The 27,504-nt window shown below is 40.4% G+C and overlaps 3 protein-coding genes across 6 annotated transcripts in view; 1 reads left to right on the top strand and 2 right to left on the bottom strand.

Moving 5' to 3' along the window:
* The window catches only part of IL4R (interleukin 4 receptor), a 17,231-nt gene extending 11,560 nt beyond the window's left edge, over nucleotides 1–5,671 (bottom strand). The window contains exons 1-2 of one of the 2 annotated variants that reach the window (XM_014936381.1): nucleotides 5,276–5,671; nucleotides 394–507 (exon numbers count right to left, since the gene is read on the bottom strand). In XM_014936381.1, the coding sequence (XP_014791867.1) occupies nucleotides 394–466 (73 nt within the window). In that variant the 5' untranslated portion in view covers nucleotides 467–507; nucleotides 5,276–5,671. The remainder of the gene's footprint in view (nucleotides 1–393; nucleotides 508–5,275) is intronic. The other variant, XM_014936379.1, reaches the window with a different exon arrangement.
* On the top strand, nucleotides 5,362–21,170 carry NSMCE1 (NSE1 homolog, SMC5-SMC6 complex component). 3 transcript variants are annotated; one of them, XM_014936384.1, is made up of 8 exons: nucleotides 5,362–5,381; nucleotides 6,599–6,742; nucleotides 15,103–15,224; nucleotides 16,590–16,667; nucleotides 18,603–18,749; nucleotides 19,304–19,420; nucleotides 20,339–20,459; nucleotides 20,959–21,170. In XM_014936384.1, the coding sequence occupies exons 2-8, from the start codon at nucleotides 6,625–6,627 to the stop codon at nucleotides 21,027–21,029; spliced, it is 774 nt and encodes a 257-aa protein (XP_014791870.1). In that variant the 5' UTR covers nucleotides 5,362–5,381; nucleotides 6,599–6,624; the 3' UTR covers nucleotides 21,030–21,170. The 3 variants fall into 3 exon arrangements, with proteins under 3 accessions (XP_014791870.1, XP_014791868.1, XP_014791869.1); XM_014936382.1 differs by lacking the exon at nucleotides 5,362–5,381 and adding an exon at nucleotides 5,830–6,035; XM_014936383.1 differs by lacking the exon at nucleotides 5,362–5,381 and adding an exon at nucleotides 6,068–6,178.
* On the bottom strand, nucleotides 20,773–27,504 carry KDM8 (lysine (K)-specific demethylase 8; the record flags this gene model as incomplete). Its single annotated transcript, XM_014936192.1, has 7 exons — nucleotides 20,773–22,666; nucleotides 22,770–22,862; nucleotides 23,566–23,715; nucleotides 24,482–24,523; nucleotides 25,409–25,541; nucleotides 26,681–26,847; nucleotides 27,070–27,504. Coding segments are annotated over 7 exons (1,185 nt in total), but the record flags the coding sequence as incomplete, so codon positions are not given.

The raw sequence follows: 27,504 nt of genomic DNA, 5'->3' as shown, positions 1-27,504 counted from the left end.
GGAGATATTCAAAACCTGCCTGGATGTGTTCCTGTCCAACCTGCTCTGGGTGATCCAGCTTTGGAAGGGGTTGGACTAGATGATCTCAGAAGGTCTCTTCCAAACTGCACTATTCTGTGATTGCAGCAAGGTGTCCAACAGAGATTAGATAATGCGGAACCAAACCTCAGTTTCTCCTTCCTGCAAATTCTCACTTTATCTTGCCCACAGGGAAAAGGTCAATAAAAACAAAAAGTCTAAGAATTTATTCTAGTATATGAATATTTCTGACATTTGAAGTTAGACATTTTACATACATTAGTTAATTAATGGTAATAGTGTTGCCTACTAGTAACGGGAAAATGCTGTTGATAAAAACTTCAGTATAATAATTTAAAACATTAACAAACATACCTTCATTTGTTGTATATAAAAAGAAAAGGATCCATGAGATATGCAGTGCAGCATTTGGGAGTCTTGCCATCATTGACACTTGCCAGGTTCAGTAGGACAAGCCGTGCCAAAATTCTGCCAACAGAAAACATGATTATAAGCTGACATGAATGTCGCAATTAAGGTAAGAGTGTAGTCCCTCCTCCCACTCTGCTAGATGTTAGGATTCAGATCCCTTGCAGTGCCTGATCCCCCTAAAATCAGCTCATGGAAGAACAAGAAGAGTAGAAGAATAAGGATAATATGAATGAGCTAGAAGACTTTTCTGCAAAGTTTTAATTACAGAGGATACTAGACTGACATTGGCAATGAACCTACTCTTTTAGCTACTAGAAAAGCAAAGCTGCTAATATGAGATATTAAAAGGGTAAGCACTAGACCAAAATCATTGACAATCAATGTGTCACCAAGGCTCTATGATTCAACTCAGATAACTGAAACAATTTAATAATGAAGTGTCTGGTCCATTGACAAAAATGTTTTCCCCAAGTCCTATTACCAGTACTCTAGATAACAAGAATGTCATCCTCTTGAAAAATATTTTAGCAAAAACCTCTGAGCCTTGCAGATTCATTAAAACAGAATTAAACATTAAAACATAGCACAACTTCAGAGAAGGAAAATTATGCAGCTCTATATATTAGAATTTTTTAAGCATAACGAAGCTGCTTAAGTAAACCAAAAACAGGTGAAATAATTTAAGACTTTCAAAAAACTTATTTCCCCAAGATTCTTCTGCTGATGCAACATAGCCACTTTGTGGAAGATCATATTCTGGATTAGATATGGCTACCAGCTTTTGTATCACCAGATGTGTATGTGACGCACTTTAAATTCATTTAAAAGTCATGCTAACTCATACGGAATAACCATGACTTTGCGTTCAATATAAAGAGGGATAAAACTTCTTCAGCAGCACATTGTCTCTTAATACACATCCCTTTTGTCCCCTTCTCTCGTGATCTTGATATTTTCTAATCTCCGAGTTCAGACTACCTGTGTGCTACAGTTGCTCTTACATCTGCAGAGTTCCCAGGTGGCACATTATTTTTGATTCTAAAACCTCATGAGTCTCTCTCTCTGTGTCTGAATAAGGAGGACAGAAATTCTCAGAAGATCTCCTTTAGCAGGAGAGTGGTGTTGGGGCTTTCTGCAGACGTTTTGTTAGATTTTGAAGAAGAGACCACTGAAACTACTTGTTGATGGTGGTTTAATATCCTCTGCTCCAACTACAGCAGTAGAACAACCTTTGACGTTTCTAACAGATTTGAGTTTCACCAGAACACAAGACAAAAGGAACTGGCGAAGGATCAGTAACTCTCCTGCGGTATAAATGTATTAAGTGATTAGCTTAGGAAAAATTTAATGACCTTTTGGAAGCATGCATGTGGGCACTATGTACATGTAAGGATGTGCAGCGTCAAAGGCATGCTACCAGAGCCAGACCCCCTCAAATAACTCCTCTCTAAAACTGGGAAGATTCTCAAGCACAGCTGCTCAACATTTGCTGTCAAATATTCAAATGGAATAAACACAAGGTAGGCAACAGCCAGACTCCTCCTCAGTTGAGCAAGGGGCAGAAAAAGAATTTTTTTTATAAAGCAGACCACAGCTTTTATTTATAAATATATCTACCTAAATCAAACCATTGAGAAATACAGCAAGAGAATCTGATTTTTTTCCAACATATTCAGAAGTATTAGCACTTAACTTATGATCAATCTTTACACCAGATTCAGCTCCGAGGGAATTACCCCATAATCCGAGTTTCTGCACTCGTTAGAAAAGTCATGTTTAATGAGTTTAAGGATATTATATTTCTTCCGTTCCTGCATGCATGATTGATCACTCTTTAAAACAAACTTCTAAAGATTAAACATGGAAAATTTCAATCTTAGAGGTTAAGGGGTAAGAACATTGTTCGTGGATATAAAAGATTATACTGGAAACTCCTTTGTGACCTCCTCTGAAGCAGTTACTGCTCATCTAGTAATTAAGAACATACTTGAAATACAATTTTCTCACACACGCTCAAGAAAACTATTACTCATGAGCTGAGCTTTTCACATTTTGGGAACAGACAAAATGTAACTGAGCACAGCAATAATTTTTTTGAGAAGAACACAAGTGCCTTTGCTGCTGCAGCTCATTAAAAAAAAAAAAAAAAAAAGAGCAAAGTGCTCCAGCATACAGAAAATTTTTCTTCTTTTCCTCCTTTTTCCCAGAATTCTCAAGGCAGGAAGTGTCTGCTTTCCAGCTCACTGTTAAGTAATACTGTCGCATGACTAGACTTCCAAGAAACTCTTGAAACGTTGGCAGAGAATTCCGTATCACATAAGCACGTATGCTTCAGCACATGGCAGAGCAAAAAGATCTCCCCCATAGGAGAAAAGATCTGTACACGTTGATGAAAATGAAGGTAACATAGTTCTAATGAAACTGCAAACTTTTTTTTGTTAAATAGGAGTAGTGGACTATAAATCCAATGCGAAGGGAGAAAATTTTTAAATGGCAATAGCTTTCCTGTCTCTTAGCTCTTAAGTTGTTCTTTATATCAGATAATGAAATAAAGTATGTAACACATATAGAGAATACTAAAATCACAGCAAATCTAGTAATCCCAATATATTTGAGGAACGTATGAGGTAGAATACATAAATGACTTCCCTAGAACTATGGAAGAAATCTCTGTTCCGTCTAGAAGCAAGTCTACGTGATTACTGGCACAAGTTACATGCTTTGATCATTTATCATTTCCCTCTCTTGAAAAAAAGTATGATGCAATTGAAAAGATTTAATTTACTAACAAGAAAAACAATAACAACGTTGGTTTAGGCATAAATCAGGGTCACATTTAACCTACAATTTGCAAGACTGTTATGCTCAAAGAGTAACTCATGCCCAAAAGACAGGCGATAGTAATTTCTACATAAGGCTGCTTTGTTTACATTTCCTGCAATCGTACAGGAAAAAGGACCAGTCCATATTTTAAAACTGTCTCTTCTTAATTAAAATACATTTTTGTCCTATTCTTTCTGGTTTAAAACACTGGCTGTAACTGCAGACTAAAATGAGATAAGCAATATAAAGCAAGGCAAAGCAAAACTTCATTAACTGATTTTGTAACAAAATTTGAAAAGTAAAGTTAGGGAGTAATTCCCCTTTTTTTTTTAATTGTTGCTTTTAATTGATTTTTTTCTAAGTGCCTAAACAAAATGGCAGATTTATAGATCTACAGGAACATAACTCGTAGTACCTACTCTTTGACACGCAATGTGACTGTCAGAGGCAGCCACACAAAGTGTGTGTACGGTGAAAAGTGTGGGCGGCTCAGACAAAGTGGGTTTTCATGAGAATTTGGAAGCTGAGGAGCGAGTTCTGTACACTATGTTAAGGAAGAGGTTTAGATATAAGATATTTAGAAATTCCAGTAATTAAGGATGGCAACTTTGCTCAATAAAGGGCCAAAAAATAAAATTCAATAGTCCCCACTTTGTGTCACCTGAGCTGAACAGTAAAGCATTCCCATATTCAATTAATACACCACTGTGTTAATGTTATATCTTCTTGCTGAGACTACTCCAGTGGAAAGCGCTGGGTAAGCAGAACCTCATATCCATGGCCAGGATCTTCAGATTATAGATTCTTCTGTGGGGACGCTCTGTCCCATCTTTTATCTTAAAGGGCGTAATACACATATTACTGCTTATCTAACACAGAATATTTCCTGCATCACCGTATGATCACTAAAGAAGGAATTTAACTTCAGAACGGTGGATTTTAAAGAAGCAAGACATTCTCTTTTATTCTTTTTAAATTAGTAATTTAATGAATATTTTAATGTTTTCCTTGTTCCACAAATTCCTTCCTGTAGTTTGGCATTCTTACCATTGATGTCTTTTTAGGCAACAAATGCAACAACATACGAAGGATATCTGCATTTCTGGAGCAGGAGAGGGCACAGCTGGATAAACCTCTCCTCAAATATGAAAAGAACCTCTCAAAATGAGCAGAGGGGTTCTCTTTAAAAAAAACCTTGAAACTGGTCAATCTTTATTTACGACTTAAGCCCAGGTTTCTGCATCCCAACATATTTCCATATTGAGATGACAGAAATCAGCAAAGGGCATAACAAGGAATTACACTTGGATCTATAAGGAATACAGGACTTTCACATAATTTGATCAACTGCACAGCAACAAGGTAGGTTCAGGTATTTTCTAGTTTAGAACCAACAGAAACTATGAAAACTACTGAAGCTGGACATGTTGCGGAGGGGGAAAAAAGCCAAAAAATACAAAACGCCTAGACTGAAACGACTGGAACAGCTCACTTCTGACCCGACGCTCCCGAGTCCCTAGTTCTGAGAGTTCAGCATAAATTGGTCTTAAGTTCTCTCAGAATCTATATTCGCTGGGAATAATTTTTAAAGACGGAGAGCTGAGACTGGGGACCAGCCCCGCGGCTCTGAGAGAGTTCGGGGCGGTCGTTTCTCCGCCGGGGGCACGGACGGGGGGGGGTTCCTGCCCGACACGACGGGCGCACCGAGAGCTTCCCCACCGCCCGCCCGCCGGGATTTCCAGCGGAACGGGAATTTCTGGGAATTACACCCGTTTTGTCATCACTTGATTTCAAGAAGGAACGCCCGAGTTCGGTAACCCCGAGGAAGGAAAGATACGTTTCTGCCAACCACAGCGCTTGTACCGACCGGCCGCGCCCGGAGCCCTTCCACCCCGGAGGCGCTGGGACCGAGCGCTGCCCCGGGATCCCCGGGGGTGCTCTAGGGACCCCCGCCCTCCCCCCCCGCCTCTAAGGAGCCCAAGGGACGTCTCGGAGCTGTTACCTGGGATTCCGCCCGTCCTGTCCCGACCCGTCTCGGGCTAGCGCCGGTCCCGCCGGGAGCGGCTGAGGGGAACGGCAGACCCCGCCTCAGCCGCCACGCACAGACGGTACAAATCCAGCTCCGGACATAGTTAATAAAAAGAGGGAGACCATTCTCTCGCCGAGTGGGGAGCCGCCGGAGGCACCTCGCCCGCTTCGGCTCCCGGGGTCCGCTCCGCACCGGGCGGTCCCGGCTCTGCCTCCTCTTCCGCCCCGCCGCAGAGCACGGCACGGCACGGCAACAACACCCAGCACGGCCCAGCCCAGCGGAATCGGCTATCGCCGGCGTGGACGCACCCGGCCCCGCCGCTCCCTCCGGCCCCGCCACGGGACGGAGCCGCCCCCGCAACCGGCTCGTCACGGGGCGGGCCTTGCCCGGGCTGCCGAGCCGGTCGATGGCAGGCGGGTGCAGCGATCACCGAGCTATCGAGCGGGGCTGGGGGCAGGCCGAGGCGCTACAGGCCGGCGGGGGAAGCGGAGCGGGGCGGCGGGAGGGCCTGGGCAGGGGGGCGAAGGCCGGGGGTGGCAGGGCCGAAGGCCGGGGCAGTTTGTCGGTCGGTTGCCCGTGGCTTCACCCGTTGGCCTGTGGCGGGCCCGGGGCCCCGAGCCCGAGCGGGGCGGGGAAGCGGCGGTTGCCGGGGCAGGCCGGGGCTCGGCCAGAGGCAGCCAGTCGCTCCGTGGGTCTCCGTGAGGAAAAAAGCAGCCAGGAAGGAGGAAGCCTGGTGAGGAAGCTCCTTCGCCTTTTCCCTGGAGCAGCTTCCAGCGAGCCCCCCCCGGTCCTTTGGCTTGGAGGGGCCTGGAAGCCTCTTTTCTCTTGTGGGCTATTAACTGCTATTTGGCTGCAGCGGCCAAGGCGTTTCTTGAGGTGCTTTTCTTTAATTCTGATGTTCTTCAGAAGATTTAGAGGAGGATTTTTTGTCTGAAGTATGTTATGCTTTAATTAGACAAGTTATCAGGATGCGTAGTAAGCAGAAGCATGAAACACAAAGCAAGGTCCTCTGTTGATGGTTACAGGAACAACCCCGCTATTTGCAGCCCGGGGGTGTGGTAGCACAACACCTATGCTGGGTTATTCTGTAGCTAAAGTTAGTTGGACTTTATCTTTTGCATCTTTCTCATAAAACCTCGGAGTTAGTCACCGTCTGTTCTGAGAACAACCTGGGGCATCTGCTTTTTTGCTCTGATTCAGTGTTGGAGAGTTTAATTGAAATCTTACGTGTGCTTGGGCTGTGCATTTTTAATGTGTGTGAACATGTGCATTAATTCCAGTTTACACCTCTTGCAGTGCTGGAAGCCTTGTGGAAGATTGCCATGGCAGCTCAGATGACTGATGCTCATCGGCGGTTCTTGCAGGTCCTGATGTCTCATGGGATAATGGAAGGATCAGAGACCAGAAAATTACACAGGCAGTGCTGTGAAATCGATAAAGGTGTGTCTCTCTTTTGGAGAAAGCAAAGGGAGGTGGAAGAACCTTTTTTTTTTTTAATTTGGGCAGCTTACAAATAATTAGATTTCTGAAAAGCATACACTATCTAAAAAAAAGTTAAGAAACTTTAATGTTGTGAGTGGTCTCTTTGTAAAAGGTAAAATAACACAGCAATGAGGAAACTTAAGTTTTAATCAGGTCACACTCATACAGAGTACTTCTTATTTTAGTGAAAATGTTTTTGATATGTTATACACTTTAAAAAAAAAATTGTTGACATTGAAGCCTGGACACGTTCCTATGCAACCTGTTTTAGGTGGACCTGCTTTGGCGGGGAGGTTGGACTAAATGATCTCCAGAGGTCCCTTCCAACCTCATATCATTCTGTGATAGTGCTGAAATTTCCAGAATGTTTTCCTTCACACTTATTTGGAAATATTTCCTTTGCAATATAATAAGAAGTGTATACTGTTACCTGTCTTTTGTAAATCTGTCATGTCTGACTGATTACATGGTGGGCTGCTTAGTTTTAATCTTTGCTATACCAAGCTGAATTTTAAGGCACAAGTAGCAGAAATTTGATTGTATGCAGTGAAATCTGGTTGAAGTTCATGTTCAAACTCAAATATTACAGAAATGTATCATCTACTTGGTAGGAATTTTTTTCAGAGATCTGCTTACAGATCAGAGATCTGTATTTCATCTTCACTAATTGTGAGAATGTGGTGGGGAAACTGAAAGAAAGCTGTAATGAGTAATGTGTTAAGCACTGATTAATCAATAGGTGTTAGATGTGTCAGTTGCTGGTTGTCAGAAAATAGTGAAAGAACAAAATTCTTCTCTTTTCATCTTTTCCTTATTTATGAATGAAATTGCAAAGGACAAGAAATGTGTAAGAACAAAAAGTGCCGTTTAAAAGGAAACACCCAACTGCTGTTCAAATTAGTGATTTTAAACCATTGCTATTGAAAGGCAGATAACTCCAGCAAATGTTATTTAAATTACACATTCTGAGATACAATGTGCACTGAATGTATCTCAGGCTATTTTCTAGTTCTCTAGTGTTTATGACTTCAAAAATAAAAGCCATTATTTGCGGGGTTTAGTTAGTTCAGGGTGAGTGTGTGAGTCTGTTGGGAGCTGAACCAGTCACTGCAGGGGAACCAAGCCACTCAGTTGCCAGTGGCTAACTGGGATGATAACTTTACCATTGCTAATTGCTGTTTCTGTCTGCTAAGAGAGAAGAGACTGTAGTCACTGATGCACACAACCTGTTGTGAACTCCGTCATGCTTTGCTGCCACAAGTGGAGTCCTTTCTGGCAATGGCATTATTTCTGGATTTTCCTTAGTTAAAAGGAGTTAAACAGGCTCCATAGGTTTTCAAACTCTCCTGAGCCAAAAGAGCTTATTTCAGTACCTGCCCAAGTTTCTGACTGAAAAAGTGCAAGTGTGGAAAAATAACATTGCTTTTCACAGGTTTGCTCTAGTATTTGTAAGAACCAAGTGATTTGTAAAAGAATTTATGATAAATGCTAGAGATGGCCTTGGCTGGTAGCATGGCTATAGTGAGTTTATTGGGAGTTAAGAACAAAGAACCCTAAGAAAAAAACCTTTATGGCTGGATCGTGTTTTCAGCATGCAGGATCAGTGAGCTGTACTGCAGTAAGAGCTGATAGGCTGCCTACCAAGTACTTTATATTTTTTCAGTTGATGTGTAATGGAAAAGTTTGTGAAATTACACAGATACAGTGTGGGAGTTTTGACTGTTACGGTTTTATTACACGCTTTACCTAGGAAATTGTTTTGTCCCATTGGGAGGCAAAATGATGTTGAACTTGACTCACTGAATGGAACACTTCCCCCCACATTTGTTTTATGAACAAAAGAACCAGCGATTTGACAAACCCATCCTTGTTAGGGGCAAATTAACGGTGTCACAGGTTGCAAGATCATGGCAATAGCATTTTTATGAGGAACCTCAACCTGACTAGACTATTTCTAGATTAAGTTCTTGTTTTGATGTAGTTTCTTTAAATACACCTTAGTACTGCTTGGTGCAATCTCAACAATAATTTTCAAATCAGATCAAAGCTAATGTTACTAAAACTAGCTTATATGAATTAATTCCTTTCTCCTGGAGGTTGTAAGCAGTACATAAAAATGCTGTCTCCTCTCTATGACATTTGTTTCCTTAAATATGAAAAGATAAAAAAGCTGTGTTGAATGAAGTCAAGTCATGCAGTCATCAGCCTGTGCAGCCTCTGAGCAAACTGATCTGAAAAGTTTCCCTCCCTGGGGGGAACACTTTCAGATCAGTTTCAGATCAGCACATTTTCTTGTTCTAGATTATTTCAAAATTTTAAACCTTTTGGCCAGGGGACACCTTCTTATTTTTTGTGTATCACCTACATAACGTTTCCTGTTAGCAGACAAGCGTTTGTTCTAAAATCTGCACCCAGCTCTGAAGGAAAAGCTCCAAACATCTATCAAAGTGCTGTGTAGGACCACTAGAAAGTGTTAAGATTAACACTTACTATCAGTTAGGCTACAAATTGCAGGCTTGTTGAGGAAGGTTATTATAATCGCCCATACTTTTTTACTGGAATCCTTTAATGCATGTTCTTTCTCTCCACATTTTGTTATGGCTTCTCCAGTTATGAAACACATTATAGTAAAAACTTAAATGCAAAGTTAAAGACATCTTGCAGGTCTCTAATAATATTAACTAAGGTACCCTGAAATTCTCGGCGTCGTTTCTGGGGTGGCTCTGTGTGTTGTCTGTGGGTGCCAGCTGGCTTTTCCTCTGTTTGTGTCATCAGGGAAATAAATGGTAGTATCTGAGTTGGGTATTGTTGGATCCCCTTACAAGACACTGTCTGTGGGAGGAGAACACTTAGAATATTATTCTGACCCTGACCCCAGGCTGAAATCAGGAAACGGTAAAAATAGGAGAGTTTGTAGTTATTTTTCCTGCTGTCTTCCAAGCCGGCTGAAGTGCTTTAATAAATAAGTGAAGCTCTGGGCTTACACTGCTCTAAATAGCACGGCTGGAAAGATGGTGCCTCTCCCCTGGAAAGCACATTTCTCTTTGTAATAGCATGACTTTTTTTCTTTTTTTTTTTTAAAAATACAGATCATGGAATAAACATTGAAATTCATGTGCTCTCTACCCCCTGATACATTTCCAAGTTTATCCTTTTTTTTCTTGGATTCAGCACAACTTAATTTGATGAGTATTTAAATATAACAATAATGGGCATTTTTGTGACCAGCATTTTATTTTGCAAAGACATGGTCATTCACAAGCCACAGTCAAGCATTTGCCACACTCTTCAAGGCCAGAAGATTAACAGAAAATGCAGATCCATTTTCTTTTGCTATATTTTTATGATCCTAAGGATAATTTTGAGGGACAAAGTCAGGTTGCCTTTCAATCCAATGGCTGTATTTACTAAAGATGATATTTATACAATTAATTGTAAGATGTGACTGTATGTTAGGTTACAGTGAAGTTCATTAGAAAAATGGCAGATACAGTCCATACATGAAAGGATGTTTAGAAAAATGGAAGAATGAGATAAAACTGCCTTTTTTTCTGCCAGTTTGGATGTACAGAAGGAGTGTATTGGTTAACCATTTACTAACGTGGATTGTATCAGGCTGGCTTTTGTCTATGTTTTGTATTTTGTTTAACTGTCCTTGTAGCTGAACTCAGAAGAAAATAACTGTTGGTGTCAACTTGAGTCTACCGTCCTACCAATTTCTCAAGCATAATATATTTTGTGCTTGGCTGTTGAAAGACCTACTAAATAAATTACATATGAGAAACAGGGATTAATAGAATAGATAAGTATTTTTGCTTTACATGTTTTCTATGTCTTTTTTAGTATTTAGTATTCTAGAAAGAGCCCCAGCAGCTGCTCCAGTGTGTGACCCAGAGTACTCATTATACTTATATCTTTGTCTGCAAAGTTCAGCTCGAGCTTAGGGGAATTTTTCTTATCTGTGGTGGAATTTGCAGATAGCCATCTGTTTGAGGTCTATGTTTTATGTTACCAGAGAAGTGTTTGCATTGCAAAACAACAGAATAATCTACTGTACTGCTGTTTTGATATTTTGCTTTATAATGCATCAAGTATCTCAAAACTAGGAAAAGAAAACATGGCTCTTGGCCCCTCAGACTAGGCATTTTTGTGTAGACAATGAAGAATATCACAAGGCACCGACAGAAAAAGGGCTGGGGAAGATCAGTGGGAGTGCAGACAGTGAGATACACCATTCCTCAGCGGTACTTCACTATAGTGTAGTAAACACTTTTAAGTAAATACGCTTCAGTTACTTCTCTTACGTGTTGCAGGAGAAGTGAATGGTGAGGATGAGATGAGGTTTTCTGGTGGATGGCTGTACTTTCTTCCATCTCATCTGCATCATATTGCCCATTACTAGTTCTGGAAGCCATGCTCCTGCCAGGCTCAATAGTGTTCTTGCATCTTGTCCCAGTGCCACCTACTCTACAGGGACTCTTCTGTTTTTGCTGTGGATTTCTATCTACTTATCTATAGAATTTAAGGTCAGAACAAATTAATCTATTTTGTGTTCTTTGTAATGCAGGCCATATTTTCTGCTAAATATTTTTTGCTGCATATCAGATGCATTGTGGGTGGATTGAATCATAAAATATAGAGAAGCTTATCAATTAGTCATTTAGCTGTTCAGATAATGAAGAGTGACTATATGCCATGGGTCAAAATTCAATACTCCCTGTGTTAAGAAGACAGAAAAAATATTGGATGTGCCAGTCTCAAATTGTACTGAACCAGTATTGCAGTGTTAGTCATCACCCAGGTAGAGACTTAAAGGTTACACTTCAAAGGTGTGACTGGAAGCAGCAACTTGTTCGTCTTCCCAGTAATCCTATTTTTCATGGGGAGACTGAAACACGTATCGTAGGTGTATGTGTAGAAAGAGGTTTAATTGTGAATGGTTTCGTGTGAGTTTAAAATAATGTAAAGCAGGATACATACAAAAAAATTAACAGTGAATGATGTAGTTTAGTCCATAGTTCAAATGTCATTAAGTTCTCCAAGGCAGGGATTGGCTGGGTTTATGTATTTATAATATAATACATGATGCGATTACAAGGAAGTGTTCAGGCTTGTTTTTCATGTTGTTAAACAAGGAAAAAAAGAGGTATTGTACAACATGTTGCTGTGAAATGTAATTAAGGATGTTTTGTTTCTAAAGAACTTTGTAAACAAACTTTTAGATTCTGTTCCTGGTGATGGTTCTGTTGCTTCATATTTTTCTAGCTATAATAAAGTAAGATGGCAGCATTTTCAAATCCTGATAGGAAGCTTCTTATTATATTGATAATCTTAGTACTAAGAGAGTAACTGAAGGAAATTGGAAAAAAACCTCAACCAAACCCCACCATCTTTTTTTTTCATCAAATAAATTAACTTTTCTGAATGTTTTATTCCCCTTTTATTCTTCTGTGAAATGAAAACTGAACATCAGTGACTTAAAATCCAAAGTAATTTGTCATGTTATTCTTCATGGTTTGTTCTGTTTTTTTGTGTAATTCTCAAGTTTGCAAACTGATTATGCCAAAAGCTGTTGTGTAGTTATTAATTTTTTTAATGTGGTTTGAAAATCAGCTGTAAATATCAGCAGCAGTTCCCAGTGGATTATATTACATCTGCTCAGTGTCATCAAAGTAGAAGAAAAGCATGACATCTTTGTAAAGCTACTTTGCAAACTAGAATTGTACTTAATCTTCTGTTTGATCTCCTGGTTATATGGGAGATGGAAGCTGAAGTACATAGATATGATAACTCTGTGTTTAGGTTTTAGATGACTACAGGTCTTATCTCTTTTCTTTTACAGCATTCACTCAGCTTATTTGTAGTCTTTTGCTGTAAACGTGGGAGCTCTAATTTTATAATAGTGCGTGTATGTTTTTAAATTTATCACGAAGCTGTGGCATCTCAGCCTAAGTAATAGATTCTGTTGTTTGTCTTTAAGCAAGAAAGTTTAAAACAGTGCGTGTTGAAAAGTGATAATTAACCAAGAGTGTTAAGTTTGTTTGTTGTTGCTTCCTGCTGTTTACAGTTTGCGTGTAGACACAGTCAGAAAAGTTTCTGGTTTCTCTGAGCACCTCTGCTTTATCTTCAGTGAGGGATCTGTTCAGCTTTTCTGTGGAAAATATTTGAGTTTATTATTAAGAGGGTTTTTTTAAATTTAGGAAAAAAAACAACTAAAACCCAAACCCCCAGAATATTTGTGTTCCATTTATTTACTGTTTGCTCTTTTCTAGTTGCTCATCTGCTATCTGTCATTGAACTGGAATAATTTTTTCTAAAGAAAATGCTCCCAAGCAGTGTTCTAGGGTAACACATAATGAGCTCTCTTTCTAATGCTGTCATGTATCTTTATTAAGTGTTCAGAGCTGAGAATTGTTTATTGACAGAAAGAAGAATAGCTGGTTCCTGCATATACTTGGTTTTAAATACTACGAATGACTTTGTTTTGTTCATAATTGGGTACTGGAATAGCAGTTTGCTTTAATTTTATTTGACTGAAAACAGATTACAGTAAATACATCTGTGATATAGTATTAGTTGAGATTACATTTTATGCCCTAGAGAAGAAAATAATTTATTTCTGTTACAAAAAATAATACACAGCAATTGTAACTAAGTCTGAGATTTTTATTTTTTTTTTTAAGGTACTACATTTTACAGGGGAAGTTATTGGAAAGTAAGACTTTTCAAACAGTTTAATCCAGTATTTTGAAAGTAGGGTAGTCCTGGCTCCAGTATGCATCCAATATACTCATGTTACAAGGTCTTCTTAAATACGGTCTTTAGAAATAGTATTGATGCCTCTGAGATATTTTACCAGAAGAAAAAAGGACAAAGACATTCCTGTACATGCATAGTTGGAATACAAACATTGTGGATACTTAATGAAGATCACATTAGTTTGTCTAATTTCTTATCAAATCTGTTGACAATAAGTAGCTTGTTTTCAGTAGCGATGTATTTGAGTAAACAGTTTCTGTTCAACCAGTTATTGTGGCTGCCTCTACAGCTGCTTTGTAGAGGTAAGTTATAAGCTTTTGCAAATAGTAAAGGGCATTTATGATTTCTCCTGAGTCTGGAATTGTAAATTTTGCTGTGGTCTGTCCCCCATTCATTTTTTTATGGAGAGTTTATATCCCGTTTTTTCACAGAAGATCTATTTGAGCAGCCATTCATCTCACATTAAAATGTTACAGCTGCTGTACAAAAGAATATTCTTCTGTTATCTTTCATCTTACCCTGTTTTAGATCTGTCACTAAGGGTCCCTGGCTTCGATGCACACACAGTGTTTCCTGCTGACAGGTGCCAGGCAGGTGGCACGACAATTTGCCAACAGTATACTTACTTTAGTATGATACTTACGTTATTATTGTTCTTGCTGTTTGCTTCTTCTGTTCACTTAAGGAGTCTAATGTATCAGAACCGTGAACTTTCTGGGCAGGAGCATCCTGCTACTGATGTTTTTGCATTGTACTATGCCATACAGTGGAGTTTTGAGAGTGAGAAAAGTATTGTTATTGATAACTGGTAGTATTTTTGAGACAGCAATCGTTTTTCTAAAGTTACGAGTTGTTACTTAACTCTGTTTTTTAAACCTTAGCCTCCTGAAGTCAAGAGGAGTTTTGGCACTGACATAATTTTGTTTTGGATGGAAACTCTTGAAGGCGTGTGCTGTTTTTGTGCAAGGAAAAGTCATTGCATGTGCTTCTACAGAATGACTCCAAAGTCCAACTTAATTATGTCTGTGGTAGAACTTCTGCTAGTATTTAATTTGTTTGTAGACTGTGACACAGATATTATCTGTATTTCTACAAGGCTAGAATTTTAAGTTTTCTGGTATGTAACGTGATCATTTACGTGCCATTAATTTGTGAGACGGAACATGAAGGAACCAGGAAACCCTTGTGTGTAAATGAGAGAAAGCAAGTTTATTTTTGTATTCTGCTTAATAATTTGTCCGGGTCATGTTTTATTTTCGATTCAACTTAGTGCAAGTCACTGTAAATAATGGATTAATGTGGTGAGTTCCATACAGCAATGCAGAATGTTTGGACTCTCTCTCTAAACTGACTTTCAAAGAGCTGAGCTTTTCTAAAGGCTAGTGGTCATCAGCACCAGAAAATGATGAATATAACAGACCTGTTTGAATTCTGCCTCACTAACTTTTAGCTCTTTTACCTCAGGGGGAAAAAAATGTCTCTGCAGATAAAACATGAAAAAGATCTGCCTCGTGGTGTTTGGTTTTTTTGTGCATGTGCTTTCTCTTATTTATTTTCAGTCTACTACGCGCATGATAAACTGGATGATTTCATCAGTACTATTAACAGTCAGCTACAGCCTTTGTTTATGCAGATCCGGAAAGGAATGTCGGAAGATGATGGGAGAGCACATTATGCTTTAGTAAGTATGTGATGTGCTGCCATCGCGTGGTTTGGCTTCTGGTGACTAGTTCCTGGGTAGCAGAGGGAGCCTCCCGTGGCTCTGACTTAAAATTAACCTTGTAATAGCAGGCCATTGAAAGGTCTGCACACCTGCCCTTTGCAAATGGGCCAAAAACTCTAGCTCTATCTGTGCGTAGTAAACATAAGGCAGTCCTAAGTGCCATCTTTGGATGTTAGAAAGATTGAGTTACCTGGGGTCCTTTTCCTACTGTACATCTGTAATAGAACTGCTATTTAGAGAAAAGAGAGAACTGAAGGCTGCATGTGCCAGCAGGCTGTTTACTCCTACCAGCACCTTGTGTGGTTAATGTGGGGCTGTCCACTCTTAGCTACTTCTAGAACCAGGGAAGGGGGAGGATAAACTGCCAACAGCCGAGGTGTGTGGAAATTGAATGTGGCAGCAAGGACTTAGAGCAGTGTCTGATTTATTTATCATAAACTTGGCTTAAGTGCTGAAGTGAGATTTCTTTTTCACAGGAGACTTTTTCTTGAGGAATTTTTAAGCTGGAAAACACAGCCCTCCAACTTTAGTTTTCTTTTTCTCTTACTCAAAAGTCAACCTAGGATAAAAGAGTTCCCAAGGAATGGCCTGTAAAAAGTTTCCCTAGATGCTTTGAAATGTGTATGTCTGAGAGAAGGCTATATAGTAATTTCAAAAGACCATACAGGAGGTATTCTAACACTAGCTGCTGCTTTCAGCCTTTCTGGGTTATTTTACCAATTAAGTGGAGCTAATAATAAACAGGAGTAGCATGTGCAATAAGAATATGAAATAGTAGTAACTGGTTTTTACAGTGAAATAAAAGTGTGTATTATAATTACTGCTACTGTCCAGCACAGTATCCTGGTGTCATATACACTAGCTGCTGCTTTCAGCCTTTCTGGGTCATTTTGCCAATTAAGTGGAGCTAATAATAAATGGGAGTAGCATGTGCAATAAGAATACGAAATAGTAGTAACTGTTTTTTACAGTGAAATAAAAGTATTATAATTACTGTGACTGTCCAGCACAGTATCCTTGTGTCATAATTAGTTCTACTGTAGAACTAATAGTCTATATTAGTTGTATAGAGGGGAGATGGGATTGTTGAAGAGCCTGGACTGGGCAGAGGGAGCTGTGGAGAGTATGTGGCTGGAAGATCAGAGGTTGTAAAGAAAGGACTGAAGTACCATCAAGTGCCTCTTTCATGCCACTTGAAGAAATTACATTTCTGTTAATTGTGAGATGATGTATTCTTTACCTAGAGGATCTTTTACATTTTATGGTGTGGAAACACAAAGGCACTTTGATTTCAGTTTAACTATTTGTATTTTTTTTTTGCAGGTGAATTTGGCAGAAACTGAAATAACTAAAATGGCATCTGACTATACAGAAAATGAATTGGAATTGTTCAGAAAAACAGTAAGTATGTTGGTTATTTGTTAGGAAATCACATTATTTGTGAAGTTACCATCTTAAAATGAAAGGAAATGGATATGAATGGAGATGTGGTTCAGGAACTAGTTGTCATCTTACCTGAGTTTATCCCAAATGGAATGGGGAGACGGGAATGGGAATATAGGCAAGTAGTGATTCCCTGTTGGATGTCAGTTATCATTAAACTGACACCAGCAAAGGGGAGTGTTCCTTGGAGTTAGTGACTTGACAGATCTGCTTTTAGTTAAACAAGCACCTTTCTTCAGCATTTTCAGTGTGATTGCTGAATTTTTTACTGGCTTCAGTAGTCTAGTAATATACAGTAGATTTTAGTGCTAATAGCAAAGAAGTTGGATTTGGTGATTTGAATAGAAACGTGGCTTGTTATTGCTTAGCCACTTAATTCTGTGTTTAATAAACTACTCAGAATGCTGCTTTTTAAACAAGAAAACATAGACTTGAGAATTTTTTAAAGTTCCAAATAGAACTATTGGGGTGAGATTCCAGGACATTTGATGCCTAATTTCTTACCAGTGACCATTAATATGAGTTGTTAGTTAAACAAGCACCTTTCTTCAGCATTTTCAGTGTGATTGCTGAATTTTTTACTGGCTTCAGTAGTCTAGTAATATACAGTAGATTTTAATGCTAATAGCAAAGTTGGATTTGGTGATTTGAATAGAAACATGGCTTGTTATTGCTTAGCCAATTAATTCTGTGTTTAATAAACTACTCAGAATGCTGCTTTTTAAACAAGTAAACATAGACTTGGGAATTTTTTAAAGTTCCAAATAGAACTATTGGGGTGAGATTCCAGGACATTTGATGCCTAATTTCTTAGCAGTGACCATTAATATGAGTTGTGATCATAGACATGTATCTTACATGTTTTAGTGAGCTGTTCTCATAGTGTCTTGAACTTTGAGGACTTAGTTTATCCAGCCAATAGACTTTTACTTTTTTTTTCTTTTGCACACTCATTGAAATAAAATGTCATGTATTAACTGGAAAGAGAGGTGTATTTACTGTTCTGTGACAGCTGCAGAAGTCTAATTTCCCTGCCTTCCCCCATTATTGGTGAAGCACCTTATACAGCCATGTCAGCCCTGCAGAGATGGCATTGTGATCATAGACATGTATCTTACATGTTTTATTGAGCTGTTCTCATAATGTCTTGAACTTTGATGACTTAGTTTATCCAGCCAAAAGACTTTTACTTTTTTTTTTCTTTTGCACACTCATTGAAATAAAATGTCATGTATTAACTGGAAAGAGAGGTGTATTTACTGTTCTGTGACAGCTGCAGAAGTCTAATTTCCCTGCCTTCCCCCATTATTGGTGAAGCACCTTATACAGCCATGTCAGCCCTGCAGAGATGGCATTGTCCTGGCACGTATTACTACTGGCATAAAACCTCTGTTGTCCTGGCACGTATTACTACTGGCATAAACCTCTGCTGCTCTGTGATGATGAGCAGCAGGAGTGTTTCCAATAAGAGATTCTCTGAAAATTGGTAATCCTGCTACAGCCTTCAAGTGCCAGGTAGGTCCAGCAGCCCTAATGACTGCAGGGTGGACAAACCTTAGTAGCAAGATTTTTCTTCAAAAGAACCTTGACAAAGAGCAGATAAAAAGAAACAGAGCTGTCACCTCTGAGTGTGCTCAAGGCTCTCCCTGAATGCAGCTTCATTTAGGCAGCACTGTGGAAAGGTTCTATTTGTGGAAAGGTTTCCTTGTAAAGATGAAATCTGTCAAGGTAACAATGATAGTTTCAGATTTTGGCCTTTGTTTTCCAGTTCTGATTCAAGCCATATCATGTAGTGTATCTCATGTATGGATGCTAAAAAGCCGCACATTACTATATGGTGTGTTCCTCTAATTGCATGGTTTTTTTAATAGTTGAACATGTTTCTTTCTATAGATGGACCTAATAATTTCATCAGAAAATGGCTTTGCCTCTTCTACGGATATTTTAAACTTGGCTGACCAACTTAAAACTAAGAAAATGAAGAAAAAGGAAGCAGAACAAGTGCTGAAAGTTTTTGTGGAGGATAGGTGGCTCTCTGAGGTAAATGCTGTTACTGCACATTTTAAAATCTCCTTTACTTCATGAGGGAGAAATTGAGATTATTTTACCATGTGGACACTGCAGTTGCTTCCCAAGACAAGTGAGACCTTAATACCTTTTCTCCTGGATTCATTGCATCATAGATCTCCAACTTGCTGCCACACGTTTTGTTATGTTATAGTAATTTAGCAGATATTTTCAAAGATATGTGGAGCAGCAAGTGCCTAGATTTTGCTGAAAGCCAGTAGAGTTTCCACTAATGTGAAAATGGAAGGTCCCAAAACCGTGTGTCTTTGTTAAGGAGATCGTGCTCGTTCATCTGTACCTTCCAAGGATGAGATCTTTATTAAAGGTGTGAGATCTTTATTCTGATTCTCTAAGCAAATTAATTCTGCTACTTCAAAAGCTTTTTCAGCTTTGCATTGTATCACTGTCAGCATGTTAGTTTCACAATGGTAGGAAAAAAGTGCATGTCAAATGCTTGCTAACAGGTGGTTGGAAAAGCCGTAAAAGGAATTAAAAGAAATTCCTCATCTTGCCACCTCTTTCCTTAGAGAAATGGAGAATATACTCTGCATACGCGCTGCATAATTGAGATGGAACAGTACATTCTCAGCAATTACCCAGATGTGGCAAGGAAGTGTAACATCTGTCACAGCCTCGCCATCCAGGTAAGATTTATTACCCCAGCAGGCATCTGCTGATGTACTTACGTGGTTATAGTTGAAGTTTGTGATACTTTCCTTTGAGTATTAAGCAGGCAATCATAAATCCTAGTCTTGTAATCTGGTAATGCTGCCCATGTGTATATAAGGAAAATTGCCCCCCCCCCCTCTTTTTTTCCAGTGTAGGTATTTTATCTTCTGTCTTTGGAAAAAAAACCAAACAACAAACTTGGCTTGGAGCAGTATCTCCAAAGCAAACTCACCCAATAAGGAACATTACTGTGCTGTCTTGCTTTTCAAAGCCAGCAGGCTAGAGATGAACTCCTTATCCTTAAATAGGCATAACAGTGAAGTGTTAGCTGTCTTATCTTTGGACCTTACAAAAAGCAGTCTTCATGTGACACACGTTCATCTTTGGTCCCAGGACGTTAGTTCAGAAATTGCTTGTGTCTTGGACTTCAGAATGACCATGCATGCTTATATATAGCATGCTAAAGCACTGTGTTTTGGTTGCTGATAAGTTAGCCAGTTTAGACTTGCAAAAGTGGTTACAGCCTGAACTCCTATTCCAAAACTTCTGTATTGTCTTGCTCCTTGACCCTGCATTTTCTCATCTTCCCAACTAACATGCTTCTATGTTGCCTTTTCCATCCCAGTTGGTCTCCTTTATTGCACCCAGATAGCTCAATGTTGTTTGTCTTTCAAACTAAATTTTGTCAATACAGAGGAATGGTTATTTCCTACTTTCCAGGAAAATAACTCCTTTTATCATTTACCAGCTTTGAGTATCTACCAACTGTACCATGTGAACCATTCTTTGGAATAAAGCATTGCATTTCTGCCACCATTTGTAACAACTTAATTTTAAACTGAAGGACAGGTTAGAAAGATTTATTTTTTTTTAATCAACACTTTTGATTTCAGAGCCAAGTATGTGAATCCTGTGGAATTGTAATGCATTTGCCTTGTGTCAGAAAGTACTTCAGAGCTCAGACTGAACCACGCTGTCCGCAGTGTAATGACTTCTGGTCTTGTGACATTCCAGGTACCAAGCACCCTATTTAAAAAAAAATGGAGTGCAATAATACTAGATAATGGATTGTGATATTTAGTGGCACTGCCTGTGTTATTTATAACTGTAGTTGAACATCAGTTATTTTTTATTTTAGTTGTATGTTTATGACAGTAAACCATACATGGGCAACACTGAGCCCTGAAAGTGCAAGGATTGTGCCTCATGGCCTCATGTGCCACATGGTCACTAGCAGATTCTATGCATGTTGTTTCTAGTAATATTCAAGTGGGGGGATGAAGGGGGGCAGAAAATAGGGGACAGACACAAGACATGACACTAAAGCTTCTGGAAATAACATGCTTCTAAGAGGAGCACAACCTCTTCAGAATTCCTTTATTTAGCCAGGGAAATTGGACATTTCAAATGGGAACACAGGGGATATATAAAGCATTTTAAAAATCTGGATGTTGTACAGTATCATCCTTTTGTATTGTGTCATTCATTAACCTTCCTTTTGCTTTCTTTACAGGTATGAGTCGGACAGACTCCCAGTCACCATCAAAAACAGGGAGAACAGAGAAGAGCACCAGACGATGCTAGGAAAACTTGCTTCCAGTGGTATCTTTTCCCCACTCTTGCAGAATAGCCAGACTGTATTGTATTCTTTAGTAACAGTGCTCTGTTCAGTGTACTTTTTTTCCTTAAGTTTAAGAATCTTACAATAAAACTATCAATGACTTTCCTGTTCTTACAGTTGTGACTGCACAGCTATCTTGGAGGATGTTTTGTGTATTTAGTTCTCCATATTTTTGGGTTGGACTCTCAGTGTATGTTTGGGAATGACTAAAAACACCTGTGTCTCTCAATCCTACAAGTCCTTCCTGCAGGCGAACTATTAAAAGAAGCCTTTCCCAGCAACAGTGTTCCCTAGTTGTGGTTTCACTTGCACAACTGAAAATGAAACCTGCTCCTGGCACCACGGGGCTTCAAGTGGGTGAAAAATCAATGCAGCACTTGTGGTCTCCTCACTAAGGCTGTGTATCTCATCTAGGGCTAGAATTTGAACACTTGTTGCACTGTTGAGTTTTGTCCCTTCTTTGGACCCAGAAGAGTTCATCTGACATAAGGCCAGGTCACGAGCAGCTATGCTTCAAAAGAGAGGGAATATTCCCACAGTCAAAACAATTGGGAAGGAGCAGGATGAGACATTTGGGGCAATGCTAGCTTAAGTCTGTGAAGTGTTGGAAAAAATAATCATCTTAAGACTCTCTTAGGTTTTAGTACTAGTACTTCACTCTCCAGTTTCATGTAAGGATGCTTTTTCCTTTAAGAGTGATTTGACAGACAAGGACTAGATATTGCCAGGTGCCAGAACGGAATGGCAGTGTTTCTTTCCTTAGTAGAAATGTGCAACACTGCAGAAGGCAGAGTGTCAGCAGTGCAGCTGATGGTTAATCAAAGTATGATTAAGCTTCAGTTTATTTAACTGCAATTACACTACAGATTAACTACAATTAATAAAGTTCCTAGGCCTTAACACTAGTTGACGACTTCTGTATAGGAGATTGGTATCTTCCTTTGTGTTAACTTTGTTTTTTTCTTTAACGTATTGAACCTTTGGTTCAACCTCTGGGTTCCCTCACTGTTTATATAACTCTACTTTTTACTGTTATTAAATCCAAGTAGAAGATAACACTAACCTGATGTTCCAAATATAGTTTGAAGCAGAGTCCTGGCAGTGCCCATATATAGAGCTGTTTCAGATGTACAAACGCATACAAGATGGTGATCTAACACTGTCTTTAAGAGGCACTCACTTTAGAAACATCCACAAAAATAAAAGTGGCTGTAGCATCTTCTTTCCATTTACCCATCCAGATTCTTTCACCATGCTGAAGGAAGAGGATATTGTTTTTTGGGATTTTTTTTTTAATCCACCTCTAACCTCCAGATGATAGGGAAGAACATTATCAGGGTTAAAAAAAATTCTCTTGTGAGAAGATGCCAGATGCTGTTTTTTCTGATTTTTAATTCCTATTGCGATGCTAACAGACTTTGTGCATGTTTCAGATCTATGACCACCAGAAACTGACAGAGAAGCTGATGTCAAGTGATCGTACATAGTGCCAATATTTAACTGGAATAAACAGAACCTGTCCAGGCATCAGAATACAGGACTGAAATGCAGCCTTTCTGAAATTGGGAAACTTAAGTAAGTCAGGATCTTCCACATCAACCTATAAAAAAAAAACCCAAAACAATCATCAGTAGAGTATCTTTACTCAAATATGATTTGATAAATTAACATTATTGATACTAAAATTTCAGGCAACTATTTACCTGACTAGTGTTGTGAAGAATATGGCCTTCGTGTGGGTACAGGTTTTCTGAGTCTTGTGGTGAATATAGACGGATATACTTTCTTCCAAATACCTGCATGTATTACAATACATGTTTTTTATCTGTCCTTAATCTGCACATTACTGGAAGCTGTGGGCCATAGCTGGCCATTTAACAGTAAAATGTACTGGATTACATGAAGCATCATTATCTGTTAGTAATAAACAAACACTGCTATAATAAAAAGTTAAATCAGACTATTGGAATTCAAGTACATGTTCCCTTGAAGCAGATAAGAATTTGAAATATGAGGAAATGCTTTTAATGAAATTACTTTAAATTCAAAGTTTAAGGCACCCAATTTTTACAATGTTATTTGGGCTCTACATAGCTAGAAAGTAATTAGAAGAACTGAGAATAAGGAGGTTGAGTCTTCAGTGCAGTTCCTGGCAGCACGCAGAGGTGCCTGCAGAGTGACTCCCAAGCTTCCATATATTCCTTTAGCTCATTTTTGTGTCATCATTAAATCAGTTGTCTTATCTGAGTGCTTAATTGAAAGAGTAGAGTGACTGACCTGAACACTACACTGAGCTGCAAATCACCAGTGCCTAGACTGAAGTGGCAGAATAACCAAAAAGTCAAAGCTGATTCCTGCACGACACTAGTGGAAATGCCCACAGAAGGCACAGGATGAATATTCATGCTGCTGGTTCCAAGATTCAAGTATTTCATAATTCAGCCATTTTTTCTCTAACTAAAGCATTAATGGCATGTGTAGAGTAAGTAGAGTACAGACCTGGGCTAAAAAATTTTGCTGAGGATCCTGATGAAGAGGTGAGATAGTGCCTTCCGGGCCAAACCAAGCATTAATTGTGATCTCATCTTCTTCTCCTTCCCCCAGGCAGCAGTAGTCAGGGATACTGATATCTTCTCTCAATTCTGGAATCTACTCCCATAACGAAAGAAACATAAGAAAGGGTGTGTGCTGACTTTCCAAAGGTATGCAATTCATAGAACAGAGGAACAAGGCCTGACACAGAAAAGAAATGACCTGCTTGTCCACCAAAGGCAGGAGAAGCAGCTGAGCTGCAGGGAACCTGCAGGAAATGTCCTCACACTTTCTGTCCTAGCAAACAGATTCTGTTGGAAGGAGAGGCAGGAGAAAGAATGGGGTTTCTCATTCTTCAGAGACACTTCGCTTTAACAGATACCAGAGAAACCCACAGGAATAAGTAGGTTTGCTGTTCTTGGAAAGGAGCAGCTTTTTTATAGACTGACTGCTTCTCTGTGAGATTCCTTTTTACGTCTCCCACCAACCTAATCTCAGGTTAACTGGAATGACATTTCAGAATATGATGAACATATCACCACTGAAATCTGTTTTCTGTCCAAATCTCTTCCCTGATTTACGTATTCTTTGGGGACATGCTGCTTTCCAGGTGGTATCCTTATAAGTGTATGCTACATTGTACCAAAACAGCAGTAAGACTGAGTGTCTTCAGCCCCAAAAGGATTTTGTTTCTGTGCCTTTCAGCCAAATGGAACAAATCCCTCCCTCTGTTCCTTCAAATTGTGGAAAGAGAAACTTAAGAAATACTCCGAATTCTCCGTATGCCCTTCCATCCAGTAGAGTTGGCATCCTCAGAGATGACTTGTGTTACAAAGGGAACACTTGACCGCAGAAAGATAAAAACATTAACTCAGTTTTTTACCTGATCAAAAAGCTGGTGCTGGGCAAGGTATCCTACACTGTTCTGAAATTACAGCAGAGAGAGAAAAAAATGCATAGTTACATATAGGGTAAGACTTCTCAGTCAGTTATTTTACTTACAGATAACATCCATTTCCAATGTCCTATTTCAGAGTATTACAGCTGTTTCAACAGTTGACTAGTCTGAAACAGTAACCTACAGCTACACTGGAATTACAAGAGTGTAGCTACATCCTCAAAATCAACAAATTGCCTAGCTCAAGTTACTGGAAGAAGCCTAGATAGAATCCTATGGCATCTCAACAGTTCTGTTGTCAATCCTGTGACATTTTTTTGCATCTTTATAACCAGACCCTGCCGGTAAACAGGCTAATTCACCTTCACTCCATCAAAGTATCTCAATAGTCTGTTCCAGGCTGCACCATAGACCAATTTGCAATGGCACATGGTCCTTCCTACGCCAGAAGACTAGGAAACAGAGATAAGTGCTTCAGATCCTCAGCTTTGAAAGTAAAAGAAGATTCAACTGCTAATCGACTTTTAATTTTTTCACCTGGTGGCATGTGAATTTGGATCTTGATCCTAGATCTCACTAAGCAGTTCAATTACCAAAAGGAGCAAAACTGCTGGCTGAGGATCCCTTATCCTTAGCCTCCACCATTTATGCTTTTGCTGCAGAAAATTTCTATTAATCAAATTCCAGCTGCTGTATATTTGACTATAAACAAAAATCAAACCTAGCTATTGTTGCAATAACTATTTGTAGCTTCAGATCTGGAAAATATGTCAAACCTTTTAATTCAGAGTTTTGCTTACAGCATACCCCCTCCCTTGACATCACCTCTGAACATGTTTGTTCTAAGCAGATATTCTGTACCAGTAACACACTTGCTGTATTTGGAGATGAAACAAAAGAAAAGTAACAGACCCCGTTCACAATATACTGGTTGATGAAGTCACTGACAGTCATAAGCTTCTGAGACCATTCCTCGTCTGTGTATCGAGTACCCAGTTCCACGGGGACCGTGCGGCACCCTGCGACTTGACAAAAATAGTCCACACTGTAATAAAGGAAGTTCCATTACCCTTTTATACTGCTCTTCTTACTAATTTCAATGTAAGACAACCAAAATCAATCTTTTAAAGCAATAAAACTCTACTACCATGAGTTTCTTCTCTCTCAAACCAGCCAACCAGCAGCAGAAAAGGATGTGAGCAGCAAGGAAACAAGCAGTCAAGTTCATTTGTACATTACACCACAATTCTCTGTTCTGTTTTGGTTTAAAACCTTGTTTACCTCAGTAAACTATTGTTTCCTTATAAGCTAAGGAGATTTAAGTTGTTAGTCTCTCTTGACGAGGGATGGCTAATCTTTTTGCTGCCTCCTGCCATATTTGCTAAATAAAATCCGCTATCTTTTTATCATTAATGCTACATAACTCTCTGTCGGTGCTAAATTCTATATGCAGGTGCCAGTAATATCCATGAACATATCCTGAACACATGTGTGCATGTGTGTTCGCTTAATGTCAGTTTTACCCTTGGCTGTGGAACAAAAGCAGTTGCTTAAACTAAGCATGAGTGTTTTTTCCCCCTTTTCTAAGGAATTACGAGCTTTATCTCACAGGTGTTCAGTTCTCAGTACTGGAAATTTTGGCTCCATTGCTTACGATACACAGGCAGCACCATGTTATTACTCACTCCTGAATGGCAGTGTCTGAAACTCAAACACGACAGTGAACAAACATCAGTGCTTGTACTTGTGAATGAAAAAGCCAATCGTGCTTACTCGCACATCTCTGAAATTCACCTTCCATTGCACTAATTATCACCAAGTTCCGAGATGTAAAAATCACTGATGTGTATCTGACACAGGCCTGAGATGTCAGCAACTCACCAGAGCGCTCCTGGCACAGCCCTGGGAGGCTGGACCAAGGGCCAGCACCATCCCAGCCAGCACTGTCCCTCCTTGGCACAACGAGCACTTACCAGGGAATGCTCTGGATGGTTTGATGCTTTTCCCTCATCTATGGAGCAACTTCTACACAGCAAAGACAAGATCGCAGAAGGAAGGTGCTACCACCAAGTCACTCCCCATGGCACCTGTCTTCTGTGACAGTCTCTGCTGTGCATCAAGACACCTGACACAGAAGATGATCCTCGCCCTTACTAGGACAGGGAAGAAACTCTTATTTCTCACCTCCACTTCTTCATACATGGCCAGTGGTCAATAATCCCCTCTAAGACCACAGGCTTCTGCGGAATTAGATAGTTGTCTCTGAAATGCTCCAGCGAAGGGCAGCGCAGGTGTGGAAGCGCATCTTCTGGCTGCACAACGGGGGCTGGAAGGGGCTCAATCCGGATCCTCTGGAAGAGAGACAGCCCTTCTCCTCCAACGGCCGCCAGCGAAGGCCTCCACGGCCGTCCTCCCCCCACCCCGGCCCGGGCACTCCCGGAGGGAAAAGAAGGGACGACAGGGAACGCCAGTCCCGGGATGGCGGGGGAGCCCGAGGGAGAGGAGAGGAGGTGGAGTAGGCCGGCGGGAGGCACGGGGGCCCAGGTCGCCTCAGGGCCGGGGGCGGGCCGTACCTTGGCGCTCCCCGGGCCGGCGTCCGGCCGCTCCCCGCGGGGCAGGCGGGTCTGGAGGACTCGGACGAGGCGGGCGAGGACGTTGTCTAGGACGGAGGCGCCCATCAGCAGCCCCATGTCGCAGAGGCGGACGGCGGGGGCCAGCGGGCGGCCGGCGGCCACCTCGGCCAAGGCCCCGAAGAGGCAGGCGTAGGTGTAGACCTGCCGCCAGGCTTTGCTGACCTCCCGCCAGGGCCCCGCGTTCAGCCGCTCCCAGGAGTAGTCGCGCAGGATGTCGCCCAGGCGCCCCAGCGCCGCCGCCTCCGCCTCGCAGGGCCTGCCCGCCGCGCCGTAGAGCAGCCGGCGGGCCCGCCGCAGCAGCGGCAGGACGCAGTCCTCCACCTCGCCGCTCAGCGACAAGCTCAGCCCTTCCTCGGAGCCAGGCAGCAGCGCCCA

The sequence above is a fragment of the Calidris pugnax genome, unplaced genomic scaffold (assembly GCF_001431845.1).
Source record: "Calidris pugnax isolate Ruff unplaced genomic scaffold, ASM143184v1 scaffold17, whole genome shotgun sequence".
NCBI lineage: Eukaryota > Metazoa > Chordata > Aves > Charadriiformes > Scolopacidae > Calidris > Calidris pugnax.
The sequence above is the reverse complement of the archived record's forward strand: the minus strand, read 5'-3'. Positions and strand labels throughout refer to the sequence as shown.

What these genes read in the sequence shown, in the direction of transcription:
- NSMCE1 (XM_014936384.1), top strand. Translation starts at nt 6,625, where the DNA reads ATGGCAGCTCAGATGACTGATGCTCATCGGCGGTTCTTGCAGGTCCTG. An exon ending in GGAGAGCACATTATGCTTTA is followed by an intron (nt 15,225 to 16,589) that starts GTAAGTATGTGA and finishes TTTTTTTTGCAG; the next exon opens with GTGAATTTGGCAGAAACTGA. An exon ending in CTGGTCTTGTGACATTCCAG is followed by an intron (nt 20,460 to 20,958) that starts GTACCAAGCACC and finishes CTTTCTTTACAG; the next exon opens with GTATGAGTCGGACAGACTCC.